Consider the following 19,333-nt stretch of genomic DNA (forward strand, 5'->3'; position numbering starts at 1 on the left):
GGCCTCAGCGGCACCTGAGGGCAGCCCCTATGGCTGGAGCTGTCTTCCCTAGCCCTGCAAACTTGTTGCTTTATTTGCGCTGACCTCAATATTTTTCCCTCTATGCAGAAACCTGATAGGTCACGCCTTTATTTAGATAACGAGCCCACTCGCTTTTGTTGAGCTTTTTTTTTTAAAATTGATATAATCTTATTTATCGTGGTATCAAGAATTGTTTGACAAGTCAAAGCTTAACAAGTCGAGTTAAAGTCTAAAGTACTTAAAATCAACTATTTTTTTAAAAAAAAGAAAAATGAGTATAATCAGAGCATTTTTCAATCGAGCCCCTCAAGTACTTAAAATCACATTTGCGGGCTCAACAAGAAGCACAGCCGATGAGCCGAGAGGCCCGCAAATACGATAAGGTCGATAGCGCGGTCGTTTCCCCGGGTGGCCATTATGGGCCTGTTTGGTTCGCGTAGCAGTAGAGCCTGGCTCGTATCTGAGAGCCAGGCTCATATGGGACAGGCTGAGCACATGCAACGCTGTCATGTTTGGTTGAGTGTATCTACTCAGCCTGGTTGAGAAGAGATGCTGTTTGGTTGCCTGTACGAAGATATACTGCATGGGATAAAAATATTATAAGGTTATGATTATGATTTTTATTTTGTACAAATACACTCTTAAAGTTCTTATTTTATCTAATTATGTCTTAAACATCTTTAAAACAAATTAATATCACTTGATATTTACTAATCATACACTAATACATCATTAGTCGAGTAAACAGCTGCACCGAGCGAGCCTGGCCCAGCAGAAACGGCCGATTCAGGCGTTTCCCCAGAGCCTGGCCGCAGGGTGCTTTTTGCACGTCCAGAGCCTGACCCGACGCCAGGAGCAGGCAACCAAACGAGGGCACCCTGCATCCCGCCAGCCTGGTTCAGGCAGATGCAGGGAACCAAACAGGCCCTATCTCGCTGCCGCCCATTCCCCATGTGCGGGCGGACTTGATCAATCTACTGCAGTTCCTATCCCAGCCTGTCAGGCGGGGAGAGAGAAGTAATCCGCGAGTTACCTCCGTCCCCGCGACTGTCTCCACCCAGACTCAAAGTTAAAACGGGTAACAAGATTCAAAATCAGCGCTTAACAGAATATCTCATCTATTCTAGAAATCAATTTATAGAAAGGATTATCTTTTAAGTCTTATTGTTATAAAAGATGTTGAATAGATATTGAACTTTTTGCATGTAACACTATCTAAAGACAAATAAGTGTTGTATTTTGAGTGTTGTTATCAGATCTATTGAGCAGCCTATTTGGCTGGGCTTATATAATCATATACGATCATGGATTATTAACTAAAACAATATTTTTCTGCCACACCAGGCCGATCAACGCTAAATAATCCACCATCTTTTAAGACGAAACGAACATGCTGCAGAGCGCGAGAGGCCCTTTGCAGGTCACTTCTCAACCTTTACTTCTGCCGTTCAGCCGGCGTGCGGGCTCTCTCTCGTGCGGCAACTGGGCGACCCGCCGACGCCGACGCGAGGTGCCCAGGTCTTCGTCGGTCCCTTAGCTAGCGACGAGCACCCACCAGGTACTGCGCACCCTTTCTCTTCCGTTCCTGCTGTGCGAAACCGAGCACCCGAACCCTAACTTAAGCTATTTGGCCATTTTGTAGTCAGATCTGATCTATTTACAAGTGTATACATGCCTACAAACTTCGATTTTCTGCAAAATAGTATTACTGGGTCCGCCCCTGTTCTCCTGGGTTGAGTGAGCTGCCTTCGTTGGGCTTTGGTAGATCTAGATCATGTGCTTCCGAGCGTCTGTGGCCATCCCCTCTTTTATCCGCTGCTGCTGATATCTGGCGACCGGGCAGTGGCGGAGATGATGAAGAACATATGCATCCTTTGCTGTTTTTTTTTGTGTGTGTGTGTGTGTGTGTGTGTTGCCCAATGTTCGTTGTGTACAACCAGGGCTGTTCTCTGATTAATATATCTCAAGCTAGCCCCTGATTTCTACTGCTTTTGAACTGTGAAATGTCGAAACGTCATGACACTTTCATGATTTTGCATCAGGCGGCAACCATTGGTTTAGGAAAGTAGTAATTGAGTACTGGATGGTGTTGCATTAGTGGGGGTTGTGTGGCTTGCTGCCTCACTGAGAAGCTGCTTGTGAATCTGAACATGAAGTGGGAGAATCTAGTTTGATTTCAGTGCATATTGGATGGAAATACATATATTTACTTTCAAAATCCTCTGGTATAGCCTTGGATGTCAAGATCACATGTGTTCTGCATGGTTTTCATAACTCATAATTGAATCACCTATTTTACCAAGGTTTTCCTGTAAATTCCTTTATATGGATTACATGTGTAGGAGTACATCTGAGGCTTATATAAGCATAAAATGAGCTGTAGCCTTTCAGAAAACTGGTTTCAGCATCAGATGGGTAGTGCAGCTGCCCTGATCTATCATTGCAGATGCTTGAAATTGATCTTTTGGTAGAGTAGATCATTTCCATTAATCAACCAGCTCCCCTGGTGGAAAATCACTAACATTTTTCTTACCCCATGGTGATGCAGGTTTGCATTGATCAGTATGGTGAATGAAAATGCAGATAAAGATCATGACACTGGTCCAGAAAATAAGTTAAGACACAATTTTCGATTGGGAGATATAACATGGGTTAAGTGCAGTGGCTTTTCATGGTGGCCAGCCCAGGTATGAGTTATGAGACCGCACCTTGTATCTTAGTGCAGAAAGTGTGTTTGTTTCGCGTAACTAGATATCACTTTAGGTTGCTAATGACCGATGTCCTTGTTGCTTATGGCACATCGGAACTAAACACCGGAAAGATTATTTTTTAAGTAGGAAGAATCTAAAGTTGGCTAGGGCTATAGCTTGACATTTGTGTTTGAAGTTTTGAACAGTAACATTTATCACAATGATTCAAATGAACAACATTTACAGTTCATCTGCCATCACCTTAGCATATGTATGATCTGAAGTCAAGACATTAGTTTTTTAGACTGAATTTTACCAGCAGTCCCTGAACTTGTCCCAGACGGCCTGATCTCATTCAAGTCTGCGAACTCTCAAAATGCATACTTGGGACCTTAAACGTGTCCTGGGTTTCAGGCAGGCCCAACCGGTCCACATCAGCCCAACTGCCTATCTGGCTTGCTACTGTGCCTGCCATATGGGTTGATGACCAGGTTTAGTTTAGTTAAGTTATTTTAAAATTTCTGAAATAGGTTTTCAGTTGAAGGAATAATCTAGATATCTCTTGATAGCATATATAAAACATTCAAACACCTCTAGAAATTTCAGGGGAAAATTCTGGAGATGTAGTATGATGCAAGGAAGTCAGATAAAATATCTGAAATCCTGAGGAACAAGTTTTAGAAGCTTCAAATAAACCAACAATAAAACAAAACAGAATTGAAAGGGTCAAAAATACCAAATTAATTATACTAAGTAAAAGGTTTAGAAATACCGTACTTGTACTTTAGTAGGTACTTTTAATGTTTTTGCCTGTGTGGCTGGCTGTGTGTGTTGGGGTGGTTGAGAGGTTGTTAAAATGAATTGATTGTCGATCAATGTTTTTGAGGTGCTGCGGCAACACGCGGCACCCTACCCCTTCACAACGCCTAGGCATTTATGGCGGACGCCTAGGCGACGCCATATGATCATCTTAATATATAATGCTACTAAAATTCAGAAGCAGATCATACCTTAATATTGCCAAGTCTTAGCATGTAATACCATAATAAATAATGCTACCAGAGTGCTAGTGCACAACATAAAGTAGCAAAGTAGCAAATCTGAAATCTCTCATCACTCAATAGCAACAAATTAGTCTCTTAATAACATAATATAACTTAATGACTAGTGCTGCTAGGGCAAAACAAATATAAGTAGCAAAAGTGCAGATCTGAAATCTCTAGTCAGTATCATCTAGGGATGATTATTCAAGCAGTTTTCCATCTCCACTCTAATTGCAGTGGTAGTTTTCATGCACTTCCTTGTATCTCCAAAGCCACCCGCCAGATGTTTCTTCAGACTTTTTATCCCTCCGGTAAATGAGGCACCACATAGAGTGCATGCCACCACATCTTTGTTTTGAAGGTTTGGCCAGTACCCATACTTCCATCCTGGATCCGCAGAGTTTCCCTTCTGAGCTAAATCAGTCCTAGGATCGTAATTGCTGATGATGGAAGATGGACTTGCCATTGTGCTATCAGCTGTAAAAACAAAGAACTCGAGCACTTCCGGTCACCTCTATATAACAAAGCACGAGAGATAGGGAAATAAACAGAGGAAGAGGGAAAGAAACAGAGGAAGAGGAGGGAAGCAGGGCTGCAGAGGAGACCAGAGAGGAGGCAGGGAGCATACGAGGCGGACAGGCAGACGGTGGACGAACAGAGGAGCAGCCAAGCGGAGATGCGGACTGCGGCTCCACGGCAGGTGCGGAGGCCAAGCGGAGATGCAGGGGTGGCTCCGCGGCAGGGGCGGCCGGCCGGCCGGTGGACGAACAGAGGAGCAGCCAAGCGGAGCTCGAGGTCCGCCTGCCGCCTTCTCTCTTCCTCCAAGCGGAGCTCGAAGTCCGCCTCCGCCTTCTCTCTTCCTCTCCCCTCGCCCTCACTCGTGGTCGCGGTAAATGCCGCGCGCGGCAGATTTTCCGCGCGAAGAGCCTATCTAGTTCCGTGCCCTCACAGTTCCCATGCCTTTTCCTTTCAGCGCTCACGCACGGTCGATTTCCCGCGGGGCCGCGGTCCTTTTGCCGCCCTTCCCCCGTGAATTGGCATCCGGCGTCTGCGGCGGGGCTGTAGGCGTCCGCCCGACGCCATTATTCTCCTAGGCGACGCCTAACTCGATTAGGCAGGACGCCATACCAATGCAGGTCGTGGCGCCCCCCGACACCCAGGCCCTCTACCACGCCTTGTCGCCTAGGCGGCGCCTCAAAAACAATGTTGTCGATGGAAGTACTACATGGCTTCAAAGTCCTAGCTTATAAAATAACAGTGCATTATAGGTCCCAAAACTCCTCCTCGAGCAACACAAGTGCCACTGTGGCATGACACATATCCAGAATATGCAACTTGAGAGTTTGTGGACCTTGATTGGAACTCGGGACAAGTTTAGGAACTGTTTTTTACTGTTGTATTTATTATTACTTGTTCGGGACTCTAGCTTCCCCTGCATCTAATTACACCCAATTTCTCTTTCTGAATTCAAGGTCATTGATGAATCATGTGTTGGTAGCAAGCCTAAGAAGAAAGACAAGTATGATTGCCTAGTTCGGCTCTATGGAACATGTCAATAGTAAGGGATCCTAAGACGCATTAGAGTTTTCTTTTCTCTGTAATGATATTCTTTGTGTCATTTTTTAAATTCTTCTGTTGTTTTACTTTCAGCTTATATGTAGACCCTTGGAAGTCTAACTCAGAATTTGAAATGGTATGCATAAGCTTCTTTCTCATAAGGGCAGTGATATGGATCTTGCTCTATAGTGGTGATAATTAGGATTTGTCATATAAATTCAATGTATGCAGATGTTGAAGCAAGAAAACAAGAGCGCAATGGAAGCATTCCGTGAGGTGCTTGAGAAGGTAGAGCAGTCACCTGCACAGTTTACAGTAGATATGCTATGAGTAAGTACAGATTTTTGAGAGATTTGTTTAATCCAATGACGCAGGAGCTCTCTGGCGTTAACTCGTGCAGTGATTATGAGGATGATTATGAAGAGGAAGCTGTCAACTCAAAAGGTGAACATTTTCTTCTTTGCCGTGCAATGTATACTCAACATGGTTCTCCTTGTGGTTGATCATTTGATTATTCACCACTCTCTTTTCTATTATGATTCTTGTGACAAGGATCTTTTCAGTTTTTATTGAAATTCGTCATTTTTGGGAACATGTTCTATCTGGCATAGTGTTTATGTAAATACAATCCATCTTATGGTTGCTTAAACGTTGTATGTTAATTGTTATAAACAATGGTTTCATTAAATATCAGATATGCAACATGTAACTTTATTCACTTAAGCTTTTGGTTTTGTGAAATAAGTTCAATTTTGAACTTGTTGTCGATGACGCAAATTATATTTTAGTTCAGTTGCTATACATCTGAATTTTCTAAATTCAATTTTCAGGCGGTGACACCAAAGGGACCTCAAAGAAGACCTCTTCTAGAAAAGCCAGAAAACAAGGTCTGAAGCAACAATATAATGAAGAGGAAGACCAAAATGTTGGGAGCAATGCAACTACTGGAAGTGCTCGGAAAAGAAAGGGTGGGCGTGCAAGACAATCAAGTTCTACTCATGATGTCATTGATAAAGATTGTAGGGACAGTTCAGCTGAAGGTTTAAGGAACAAGAGACAGAAGTATGCTGCTCAATGCGCTTCGGTAGGCAGAAAGGAAGGGTTGAGACAATCAGCTCGTTCTGATGCCAAGCAATATCTAGATGCAGCTGAGGGTAATACAGAACCACTCACTGATATACTTGGAAGCGAAGGTGCAACTCGAGGTTCAAAGCATACTGAAATAAAAGTTATGGTCAGGGATATACTGTTTAAGGACATTATTGACAAGGAGCATGATGCTGAAATGGCTTATGTGGATGAAGTGATTAATGGCATTTGTAATGCTACTGACAGTGTGATTGGTAGTGGTGATGCTTCTACGAAAGGCGGAAGAGGCCTCAAGCAGAGTGGTAGTGGAGTGGAGGGTGAGTCAAGCAATGTCCCTGTAAGTTGACCCCGTCGCCCACCACACCCGCACTTCCAACTGCTTTTATGACCTCAAATTTTACTTGCTAGTTTGACGAAATTTCCTCAGAGCAGGGGAACAGCAGTGATGACACCGGGGCAACTTAGTGCACGCCGGAATAGGCAAATCAGGATCATGCAAACCCTCGCTCTGATTGCTCCATCAGGATCTCCATTCGGCAGGAATGAAGTTGTTGCGGCCAGCCACTGAAAACTTTAATTCACTTATGAGAGCCTTAAGAAACAATTAGGTTCAGTGAGACTCCTAGCGTTTTGCAGTCCTCGCCTCCATGCACTATGCCTAGTATCGATGGTACCTCCATGGAATATTTAGTTAGTCACTGCTGGCACTAGCTTTTGGGAGGCGCCTATGTATTGCGCCTGAAGCCTGATCTGCTGATTACCTTGCTATTAATCTATACAGAAGACTTAGACTGAGTATGATTGCTATGTAATCACGTGTTTGGCTCTGTACTTCTGTAACGGCGACAATGGCCAATGTGGTGCCAGTGAACCTTATATATTATGTTGTGCCCCCATCACCAAGTTGCCGAGTTGCCCTGAATTACTAGTTTCCTTCGGCATTTCAGCTCAGAATGCAGCAGTTTTGCATGTTGAAGCAACTGGTATCTCCGTAAATGGACAGCATCCTGATTCCTGAACTGATGGATCAAAATCAAATCTTGCTTGACCAGTCACTTGGAGAACCTGCAGTGACGGTGAGGCCGGCGTCCAGAGAAGCAACACCATACGCATCGAGAGAACCTGTCGGGGTGACACGATCACACGGTGTCACGTCTGCAGAGAAATTCCAAGTACTGCAGTGTCAGGTCTGCTGGATGGAGCAAAGCGGATCGATGGGCAGGTCCGATCGTGCTTCCACGTGGCGGCTGCGTTGGTGCATTAGCATTGCACAAGATTCTGGTTTGGGAGTAGGGTGATCCCTGAGTTTGTACGTACGAACCATGAATCGTGACATGTCCCTGACGCTCGCTTTCAACTTTCTTTTTCCTCTTCCCTTCTGTGCAGCTAGTCTCGTGCCCAGCCTGCGCTGCAACCAAAGGGGAATACGAGTACTGGCTGTTACGTCGCGAGGGGACACGCGGTAAAGTTACACAGTGAATCTGTCCCTCTCCCTCGTCTCGTTTCATCGGTCGCCATGAAAAGAGCGCCGTATGGTTACAGCGTTTGTTTTTACTGTAGCTGGTAAAAAGTGTTTCTGGCAGAAACAACTCAGGTCTTCGTATCCATCAAAATCGACAAAGCATTCTCGTCCTCTCCTGTCCAGCAGCTCCCTCTACGTCCTCCGTATTTCCTCGGTCGTATTAAAAGTGTCGTTTTTAATTTTTAGATTTCTTAGTTCACCCTCCGTCTTATTCAATTTTTTTATACAAATAATAAAATAAATAAATCATCTCTAATGATAAAATAAGTCATGACAAAATAAATAATATTTATATAAAAATTTTGAATAAGACGAACGATCAAACAAAAACTCTAAAAGTCAAAAACGACATTTTTAATGGGACGGAGGGAGTAGATAGTATGATGTATTATGAATCTATTTTTAAAGTTTAGTGAAATGATTTTATTTATCATACTAGTATTAATTATTAGCTTACGAGAAATGAGGTGCTATTCTATAAATCATATTTATAGAGTATTTTATTTCACAAACCAAGCACCTCCTATGTGAACTGATATCTTTTTGACATGAAGTGCCAAAGTTGACATGCAGTGCCAACGCCAGAACTTCGAGATTAGGGGGCAATAATTATAGGGGTCATTTTATCTTAAATTTGTATCTTAGATAATTAAGAGATATGTAATAGAAAAACAATAATATTAGACCGGCTAAGCCCCCTCTAGTCCCTCTCTGTCTTAGCCACCGTTAATAGCCCTCACGTACTCCTTTGTCATTGTCCTTTGTCCTCTGGAATCATGGCTGAAGGGACCGTGACGTCTAAGAGGGGGATGAATTAGACGACTTAAAAAACTCGACTTCCAAACTTTGGCCTCTTTTTCTACCTCTAGCAAAACCTATACAAAAGATGAACTATCTAAAAGTGCAACAACGGTTTTGCTAGTGTATTGCTATCTCTACCGCAAAAGAGTAAAGTAATCAATGTCAAAGAGCAAGGTAGAGAGCAAGGTAGAGATATGTAAACTCCCGTCGACTGACTCTGGTATTTTTACCGAGGTATCGAGAAGCGCGCAAGCTTCCCCTTAGTCCTCGTTGGAGCCCCTACGCAAGGGCCAAGCTCCCGGTCGGGTAACTCCGTGGATAGCCTTGGGCCTTCCCCACGCGCAAGTGGGTCTCCGACATGCCTTCGGCAAGCCTCTCCCGGATGCTCCCCGCCGTCTTCATTATCAAGCTTCTAGCCGAAACGTCGCGGGCCTTGTTCCCTCCGGTACACGGTGGCGGCCACACCACAAACTCTGTTGGTGTGATATCGCAAGACTTGAAGCCCCTCCGATGTACAACAATGGTGCTCGCAAGCATCGGGTGGTAAGAGGTATGCAAACCTCACTAAATATTAGGCCTAAACCTAGAGCAAGCGCATAAGCGGTGGTCTAATCAACCTAAGCACTTCGCAAAGCACCTACGCTAATCACTTAATAAAACACTAAACACTATGCAAGTGGAGATCACTAAAATGGTGTATCAACACCCTTGGTATGTTTCCTCAGCTCCACACTCTCAAATGGCCGGTTGGGGGTTGTATTTATAAGCCCCACTGAGAAAGTAGCCGTTGGGGACGAAGTCCTGCTTTTCTGCAACTGACCGGACGCTGAACTCGTCCTGACCGGACGCGTCCGGTCGTCCCGACCGTTGCAGCCGCGAACCACTGATTGGACGCTGCCAGCGTCCGGTCGCCTGCCACCGAACACGTCCGGTCGTAGTTTCGCGCGCCTGAAACCTCTCTGTACTCGATTGGACGCTGACGCCCTACGTTCGGTCGGTTGCCGCCAGCGTCTGGTCCAGCGTCCGATCGCCTGTCTGCCGAGCCACCGGTCTAGCGTCCGGTCGCGCTTCCAGCGTCCGGTCGCCTCTGCGAGCTCATTTTTTTGCTGATCTTGCGTACGGCTTGGTTCCTATCTTCATGCTTGGACTTTGCTTGATATCTTGGGTCTTTTCTCGTGGTCCTAAGGTCTTGCTTATGGTGTTGATCATCGGATCATCACGTCGCCTTCGTCCAAGTCACGTCTTGCACCCTATTGAACTACAAAACAAACACTTGCAAATTCATTAGTCCAATTTGGTTATGTTGGTCATCAAACACCAAAATCTAAAGTAAATGGGCCTAGAGTCTATTTTCCTTACAATCTCTCCCTTTTTGGTGATTGATGACAACACGACCAAAGCAAGCAAATAATTAAATTTTGAAATGGAAAACTATCTACTTGCTAGGATGCAAATGCAAGGGGCAAGTTTATATGATGCTAAAAGATATTTCTTGTAATACAAAAAGATACTATATGAACACTTATCTTGCCCTTGCAAAATGTCCCCATGTGGCATTATGGATTTAAGCCTAGTTTCCTACAAATTCTCCCCATTACTTAGACTGATCCATAATCCACTATCCTCCCTTTCTCAGACCATTACCACTTCTAGACCAATTGGTCCTATAAATGATGCTTGCTTTTGGTCCTCTAAATTCTCCCCCTTTGGAATCAAACACCGAAAATGAAGACATTAGTAGCATAAGGGAGGATCAAACTTCGTGATCCTTTGTATGTAGAGTGGAATAGATCACAAAGTTTGACTCCCACATTATATAGACTAAGCTCCCCCTAAATTTATGCATATTGATACCAATTGAAGACTAAAGCATATGCATAATTGGTAAGAAATAGCTCAAGGGAATTTAATCTATATAATGTATGGAGAAAGCATATAAATATCAAAAAAATCAACATGATGATATCAGTTTAGAAATACCACATGTAGAACCCATTTTGATTTCTACCACTTGCAAAAGGTGGTGGATATTTGAAGTATGATGCTTAACTCTGGGGACTCCATTTTCCTTGCAATGAGACTACTATACACATGATAAGCTTGAAAAGGTGTTAGTCTCAAAGCATCCAACTTGTAGATTAACCTCCCCCTAAATTTGTGCACACAAGTGTGGAATACTTGTAGGAATTATGCACATTGATTTTAGAATCAAAATACCACTTGAAAGATGACATCTCATGAATGTGAGAATCATTTTCGAAGATGAGATTCGGGAGAAGTTATCTACAATTTGGACTTTGGCACATATTAGATAAATAATTGAAAAAACAAGCTATGTGTCGTGCTTTTAAACAATTTTAAACCATCTAGGTTTGCTCCAAGGGTTAAGAGTGAAACCGAGCAAGCCTACCATAAGATATACCTAGTGTATGCATGACAAAAGATATAAGCATGCAAATACAAACCTAGGCATTAAGAGTAACTAGATGCTTAAAGATACCAAAAAAATTACTAGAAGAAAGTACCAATTGAAAGCAATAACATCGAGTTACCTATCATGGGAAGAGGAATTTGGGTCCATAATATTCACTAACCCACTTGGCAATGATATGTTTATTATGATGCACCCCATGAAATGCACCCATGTTTTGCCAAGTCTCCAAATTCCCCGAAGTCTATCGGACTTGTCACTTCCTTTTCGGGATCCAAACCTTCTTGGTGCTCTTTATGTTGGAAATGATTTCCTTTGACACCCAAAAGCGTTTGACCCCAATGTTGGCTTGCTTGTTCACCTTGATAGCCACCACCTTATCATTTTTCTTCTTCTTCAAAAGATAAGGTGTGGAGGCCTTCTTGTCCACCTTGTTGGTGTAGGTGTTGGAGAGCTTGCTTGTTTGCCTTTTCTCTTTCTTCTTTTCTCCTCCCCCATTTTTCACCTTGCACTCATAGGACTTGTGTCCTTCCTTATGGCACACGTAGCAAACCATGGTTTGTCCTTCATCAAGCTTCTTCACTCCCTTGATGGTGTTATCTTGATGAAGTTGGGCTTGCTTTGCCTTGCCTTTCACTTGAGTCAAGTCCTTGGTGAGGCGAGCTACTTCTTGCTTGAGTTGCTCATTCTCTTTTGCAACCTCTTGTGTGCATGTATCTACAGCAACTTTCTCAACACAAACTTGGTTGCACAAAGATGAGTCTAAACATAAATCATTATAAGAAGTGGAGGCATCCTTTTTAGACATATCAAAGATAGAACTTTTCTTTTTAGATGCCTTGGTGGGAGTGTTACTAACGGCTTCAAGATTGGCAACTTTATTAGTTAGCTCATCATAATGTTTGCACATGGTTTCCATTTTAGCAAGCAAACTTTTATAAGCATCTTGTGAGCTAGCTAACTTTTCTTTTAATTTTTTATTTTTCTTTACAAGTTGCTCATCTTTAATTGTGCATGCATTTTGTGTTGCACTAGCCTCAAGTTGCTCAACTTTAGTAGATAGTTCAGCATTTAGATTAGCAAAGTTTTCATATTGTTCAAGCAAAGTTTTATATGCTTCTTGTGAACTATCTAGCTTTTCTTTTAAACTTTTGAGCTTATTTTGTTGACTAGTGCAAACTTTAGCATATTTAAGATTTTGTTGCGCAATCTCATGATAAGAAGGCATATCATCATCACTATCACTTTCACTAGAGGATGAGCTTTCATTACCTCGTGCCATAAGGCACACATGAGAAGAGCGTGATGATGACTGCTTGTGACCTTCACCTCTTATGATGGTGTTCTTCTTCACTTGAAGAATCATCCCATGATCTTATTGATGTGAGGGCTTGGTTCTTGCATGCCTTCTTCTTTGTCTTGGGTGTGGGCTTGTTTGGACAAACTTCCACAAAGTGCCCCAACTCGCCGCATCCATAGCATCATCTCTTTCTTTGCTCATTTCTTTGATTGGTGAAAATGAGATCTTGAATTTCGATGGGCACACCCTTAACATTGAGCCTTTGGATCATCTTCTTCACCTTGTTGATTAATTTGATTGATTCTTCATCAAGGTCAGAGGTAGAGGAGGAAGATTGATCATCACTTGAATCTTCATCATCATCATTGTCGTCCTCATCTTCTTCTTCATCTTCACTTGTGGAGCTTGAGCTTGTCTTAACTTGCTTGCCCTTCATCTTCTTTTTCTTGCTACATGCGAGAGCTTTGCCTTTGCTTGATGAAGAGGCTTCTTCTTGACCCATCTTACATGACATTTCAAATGCCCCTATCTTGCCGATGACTATGCCTGGGGTCATGGTGCTCAAGCCATCCATATTATGAAGGATGGTGATGATGCTTGCATATTTCTTTTGTGGTAGCACAGAGATGATCTTCCTCACGATGTCCGTATCATCTAGCTTTATTAATCCTATTGAATGGAGCTCATTGATAATTAGATTCAAATGAGAATATATATCATGAACAAGCTCACCATCATTCATTATAAATGATTCATAATTTTGTTTAGCTAGACAATGTTTTTGTTCACGGACATTACTTGTGCCGTCCTGGAGCTCTTGGAGTTTTAACCAAATTTCATGTGTCGTATTTAAAGTGAACACTTGGTTAAACACATCCATGCTAAATGATCCAAACAAGTAATTTTTTGCTCTAGCATTGAAATGCATTTCTTTTTTATCACTCTTTGTGGGTTTTTTGAGATTCTTGATGGGTTTCATCCCATCATGAGTGACTCTCCATACACCTAAATCAACCGCCTCAAGGTGGCAAGCCATTCTAGCCTTATAGTAAGGGAAGTTAGTGCCATCAAAGTGCGGAGACCTAGAGGTATTCATCCCAACCACTCTAAATAGTGTCGGCTCAACAGTGGTTAAGCCAAAGGTCCAAATTGAGCCAACCGGCTCTGATACCAATTGAAGGGACCGTGATGCCTAAGAGAGGGGGTGAATTAGGCGACTTAAAAAACTCAACTTCCAAACTTTGGCCTCTTTTTCTACCTCTAGCAAAACCTATGCAAAAGATGAACTATCTAAAAGTGCAACAACGGTTTTACTAGTGTGTTGCTATCTCTACCGTAAAAGAGTAAAGTAATCAATGTCAATGCGGAAGGTAAAGAGCAAGGTAGAGATATGCAAACTCCCATCGATGACCCTAGGTATTTTTATCGAGGTATCGAGAAGCACGCAAGCTTCTCCCTAGTCCTCGTTGGAGCCCCTCGCAAGGAATCCCTTGCAAGGGCCAGGCTCCTGGTCGGGTAACTCCATGGATAGCCTCGGGCCTTCCCCACGTGCAAGTGGGTCTCCTGACATGCCTTCCGGAAAGCCTCTCCTAGATGCTCCCCGCTGTCTTCACTATCAAGCTTCCGGCCGAAACGCCGTGGGCCTTGTTCCCTTCGGTACACGATGGCGGCCACACCACAAACTCTGTTGGTGTGATCTCACAAGACTTGAAGCCCCTTCGATGTACAACAATGGTGCTCGCAAGCACTGGGTAGTAAGAGGTATGCAAATCTCACTAAACATTAGGCCGAAACCTAGAGCAAGCGCATAAGCGATGGTCTAATCAACCTAAGCACTTCGCAAAGCATCTACGCTAATCACCTAATAAAACACTAAGCACTATGCAAGTGGAGAGCACTAAAATGGTGTATCAACACCCTTGGTATGTTTCCTCAGCTCCACACTCTCAAATGACCAGTTGGGGGTTGTATTTATAAGCCCCACTGAAGAAAGTAGCCGTTAGGGATGAAGTCCCTGCTTTTCTGCTACTAACCGGATGCTAAACTCTGTCCTGACCGAACGCGTCCGGCCGTCCTGACCAGTTGCAGCCATGCGAACCACTGATCGGACGCTGCCAGCGTCCGGTCGCCTGCCACCGGACACGTCCGGTCAGTAGTTTCGCGCGGCCTGAACCTCTCTGTACTCGATCGAACTGTTGATGCCCTGCGTCCGGTCGGTTGCCGCCAGCGTTCGGTCTAGCGTCCGGTCGCCTGTCTGCCAAGCCACCGATCTAGCAGTCTGGTTCGCCTCTATGAGCTCATTTCTTCGCGATCTTGCGTACGGCTTGGTTCCTATCTTTATGCTTGGACTTTGCTTGATATCTTGGGTCTTTTTTTGTGCTCCTAAGGTCTTGCTTATGGTGTTGATCATCGGATCATCACGTCGCCTTCATCCAGTCACGTCTTGCACCCTATTGAACTACAAAACAAACACTTGCAAATTCATTAGTCCAATTTGGTTGTGTTGGTCATCAAACACCAAAATCCAAAGTAAATGGGCCGAGAGTCCATTTTCCTTACAATCTCCCCTTTTTGGTGATTGATGACAACACGACCAAAGCAAACAAATAATTAAATTTTGAAATGGAAAACTATCTACTTGCTAGGATGCAAATGCAAGGGGCAAGTTTATATGATGCTAAAAGATATTTCTTGTAATACAAAAAGATACTATATGAACACTTATCTTGCCCTTGCAAAATGTCCCCATGTGGCATTATGGATTTAAGCCTAGTTTCCTACAAATTCTCCCCATTACTTAGACTGATCCATAATCCACTATCCTCCCTTTCTCAAACCATTACCACTTGTAGACCAATTGGTCCTATAAATGATGCTTGCTTTTGGTCCTCTAAATTCTCCTCCTTTGGAATCAAACACCGAAAATGAAGACATTAGTAGCATAAGGGAGGATCAAACTTCGTGATCCTTTGTATGTAGAGTGGAATAGATCACAAAGTTTGACTCCCACATTATATAGACTAAGCTCCCCCTAAATTTATGCATATTGATACCAATTGAAGACTAAAGCATATGCATAATTGGTAAGAAATAGCTCAAGGGAATTTAATCTATATAATGCATGGAGAAAGCATATAAATATCAAAAAAATCAACATGATGATATCTGAAGCGCCGAGCTCGATGGCAATGCATAGTGCATTGATGAGGGCCTCGTATTTCGTGGCATTGTTGGAGGCCAAAAAATGGAGGCGGATCGCGTAGCTGAGCCTGCTACCGTTTGGGGAGATTAGAACCACTCCAGCCCCTGATCTGGGCACCATCACCGACCCATTGAAGTACATTGTCTAGTACTCTTGGGTGATGTCTGGGGTCGGGAGCTAGACCTCCGTCCATTCGGCGACAAAGTCCACGAGAGCCTAAGACTTGATAGCGGTGTAGGGGATATACCTAATGTCGTGGCCCATTAGCTTGAGTGCCCACTTGGAGATTCGTCCCATGGCGTCGCGGTTGCGGGTGATGTCTCCCAGCAGGTATGAAGTGATGACTAGGACTTCGTGGTCGATGAAGTAGTGTAGGAGCTTCTGGGTCACCATTAGCATGACGTATAGATGTTTCTGCACCTAGGGGTACCGAACCTTGGCATTGGTGAGTACCTCCCCGATGAAGTATATGGGTCGTTGGACCTTAAGGTGGTGTCCTGTCTCCTCCCTTTCAACGACTAGGACAACGATCACCATGTGGTTGCTTGCCGTCACATAGAGGAGTAGGGGTTCTCCCCGTTTGGGAGCGACGAGGATTAGGGCCAACGTCAGTGACATTTTGAGGCTCTCCAAAGCCTGCTGTGCTTCCTCAGTCTAGATGAACGTGTCCATCTTTTTGAGAAGCTTGTAGAGAGACATCCCTCGCTCGCCTAGCTGGGAGATGAACCGGCTCAGGGTGGCCAAACAGCCGGTGAGTCTTTGTACGCCCTTGACATTGCGTATAGGGCCCATATTGGAGATGGCCATGATTTTTTTGGGGTTGGCCTCGATGCCATGTTTGGATAAGATGTATCCAAGCAGCTTCCCCCATCGAAACTCCAAAAACACATTTTTCAGGATTCAATTTGATGTTGAACCTTTGGAGGTTCACGAACGTTGCGGCTAAGTTTGTGATTAGGTCACAAGCTTGAGCTATTTTGACCACTATGTCATCAACATAAACGGTGATTGTTGGTTTTAGCCGCTCGACTTGGTCAGGCTAGTTGAGTGGGTCGATTTGATCAGTGAAGCATTGTTGCATGCACTGTTGATAGGTGGCGCCAGCATTCTTCAGATCGAAAGGCATGGTTACGTAACAGTACGAACCATACAGGGGTGATGAACAAGGTTGTGAGCTGGTCGGACTCTTTCATCACGATCTGGTGATAGCCTGAGTAGGCATCTAGAAAGGAGAGGATTTCACATCCTGAGGTGGAGTCAACTATCTGGTCTATGCGCAGCAGAGGAAAATGGTCCTTTGGGCACTGCCTTGTTGTGGCTAGTATAATCAACGCACATTCTCTATTTCTCAGGTCTTTTTTAACAAGAATAGGATTGGCAAGCCAGTCGAAGTGGTATACCTCCTTGATGAACCCTGACTGCCAGGAGTTTGGCGACCTCCTCGCCTATGGACCCTGCGCCTCTCATCATCAAAACGATGCATGCGTTGCTTGGTGGGCTTTGAGCCCGGGACAAGGCATAATGCATGCTCGGCGACCTCCCATGGTATGCCTAGCATGTTAGAAGGTTTCCATGCAAAGACATTGTGATTGGCGCATAGAAAGTCAGCGAGCTCGCATTCCTATTTGGCTAGGAGCTACGTCCCAATCCACACCATCTTGGTTGGGTCGGTGGGGTCGATCCCCACCGCCTTAGTTTCCTCGAGTGGGTGGAAGGCAGTCAAGGAGGTTGGCTTGTTGCAGTCCGGGACTGTTGGGGTCGATGATTCTCCAAGCTGAAGGAGCTCAGCTGAGTTGATGACGGTAGTGGCGAGCTTATAATGCTCACAGTCGCACGTGTAGGCATGTGAAAAGGTGCTACCCACAGTGATGATGCCGTTCGGTCTCGGCATCTTCAACTTGAGGTAGGTGCAGTTGGGGATCACGATGAACTTGGCGTAGCATGGCCACCCTAAGATGGCATGATAGGACCCTAGGAAGTCCACCACCTTGAAGGTGAGGACCTCCGAGCGGTAGTTGGCTCGGTCACCAAACGTGATGGGCAGGTCAATCTACCTAAGCGGGTATGCCTACATTCCTAGGATCATGCCATGGAAGGGAGTGCTCACTGGGCAGAGCTCCGACTAGGGGATACGCATGGCGTCGAGGGTGTCGATATAGAGGATGTTGAGGCCACTGCCTCCATCCATCAGCATCGTGGTGAGGCACTTCTTGCGGGCAATGGGGTCGATGATGAGTGAGTAGCGACCTAGTCTGGCAACATGGAAAGGATGGTCCCTCTAATCAAAAGTGATCAGAGATTCTGACTAGCTGAGGAAGGAGGGGACAACCATTTTGGTGACGCATGCCTCTCTATAGCGCACTTTGTGCTAGCACTTGGAGTAGATGGCATTGGATCCCCCAAAGATCATGAGGCATTTCTCAGGGTCAAAAAAGTTGTCCCCATCCTTGCCCACCATGCCCCCTTTCTTGGCCGCTGCCTCCTTGCCCTTTCCTTCTTTTGGTCCGCCGGCCTATCACAAAAAGCACTTGAGGAGTTCATAGTCCTTGTTGAGGTGCTTGATGGGGTAGGCATGGTTGGTGCATGGGCTCTCCATGAGCTTGTCGAAGTGGTCAGGCTAGCCCTGCTAGGGCTCCTTGCCCGCACAATCGGCCACGGCGACCAAAGCAGAGTTGGCTGATCGGTGCCGACCCCCTTGTTCTTTCTACCCCTTTGTGTGGAGGGGCCCTTGTCTTTGTCCTCGTGCTTGGCCTTGCCTTTGCCCCAGCCTCCACTAAAGACCACTCTAACCACCTCCTCACTAGGGGCATGGTTTGTGGTGACATTGAGCAGGTCATGGGTGGTACAAGGCTTTAGACAGCTGAGCTTATGGATTAGGGACTCACAAGTTGTCCTAGAGAGGAACGCGCTGATGACGTCCGCATCAATGACATTAGGAAGGGAGTTGCATCGTTTTGAGAACCTATGGATATAATCCCACAGGGACTCATTGGGCTCCTGCTGGTAGCTCTTCAGGTCCTAGGAATTCCTAGGGTGGACGTACATCCCCTAGAAATTCCCAAAGAAGATCCTCTGAGATCCGCCAAGTCGTGGATGCTCTCAGGTGGGAGGAATTCAAGCCATGCTCAAACATGCTCCCCCACACAGAAGGGGAGGTATTGAATGATGAAGTGATCATCATCCACTCCTCCGGCTTGGTAGGAGAGCCAGAAGTCTTTGAGCCATATACCAAGATTTGTTTCCCCTGGTGTATTTGGCGATGTTGGTAGGCGGTCGGAAGCACTATGGGAACGATGCTCTCTAGATGCGTCGACCAAAGGCCTATGGTCCCAGGCCATCCGAGCTAGGACTCCAGGCGTCGGGTCAGTGACCATACCTAGGGTGTGTTTCATCGCTTTCCTCAATGGTCTGGCCAGGGCCCGTGCCGCCTACTCTCACCGCCCCTTAATGGACGTCATCATCATGCTGGGCTTAACGCTGATTGTGGATGATGCTACGAACATCTTGGTTTGGCCCGAGCCATTCGTGCATAGACGGTTGGTGTGGAGCGAGCATCGGGTCAGGCCATGGTGTAGTTGTGGCCTCCTGTTCCACGCCCAGTGACAGTAGTGGTGAGCAGATGGAGTGATTCGACTGGTGTGCCTAAAAGGTCCTAATATGGCTAGAGGGGGGTGAAT

At 44.9% G+C, this 19,333-nt stretch overlaps 1 protein-coding gene across 3 annotated transcripts; it reads left to right on the plus strand.

Annotated features, from left to right (window-relative positions):
* Positions 1-1,398: 1,398 nt before the first annotated feature.
* On the plus strand, positions 1,399-7,496 carry LOC136500839 (uncharacterized). Of its 3 annotated transcripts, none has more exons than XM_066496294.1 (8): positions 1,399-1,579; positions 2,570-2,708; positions 5,227-5,312; positions 5,405-5,447; positions 5,543-5,599; positions 5,686-5,755; positions 6,142-6,737; positions 6,809-7,496. In XM_066496294.1, the coding sequence occupies exons 2-8, from the start codon at positions 2,586-2,588 to the stop codon at positions 6,863-6,865; spliced, it is 1,032 nt and encodes a 343-aa protein (XP_066352391.1). In that variant the 5' UTR covers positions 1,399-1,579; positions 2,570-2,585; the 3' UTR covers positions 6,866-7,496. The 3 variants fall into 3 exon arrangements, with proteins under 3 accessions (XP_066352391.1, XP_066352392.1, XP_066352390.1); XM_066496295.1 differs by having other exon boundaries at positions 6,833-7,493; XM_066496293.1 differs by having other exon boundaries at positions 1,400-1,579; positions 6,828-7,477.
* Positions 7,497-19,333: the final 11,837 nt, after the last annotated feature.

Source organism: Miscanthus floridulus, chromosome 13, assembly GCF_019320115.1.
Source record: "Miscanthus floridulus cultivar M001 chromosome 13, ASM1932011v1, whole genome shotgun sequence".
NCBI classification, from domain to species: Eukaryota; Viridiplantae; Streptophyta; class Magnoliopsida; order Poales; family Poaceae; genus Miscanthus; species Miscanthus floridulus.

Bases quoted from the DNA above. Each gene is read 5' to 3' on its own strand.
- LOC136500839 (XM_066496293.1), top strand. From the start codon at position 2,586: ATGGTGAATGAAAATGCAGATAAAGATCATGACACTGGTCCAGAAAAT. The intron at 5,448-5,542 runs GTATGCATAAGC...CAATGTATGCAG, and splicing joins CTAACTCAGAATTTGAAATG to ATGTTGAAGCAAGAAAACAA. The intron at 5,756-6,141 runs GTGAACATTTTC...TTCAATTTTCAG, and splicing joins GGAAGCTGTCAACTCAAAAG to GCGGTGACACCAAAGGGACC.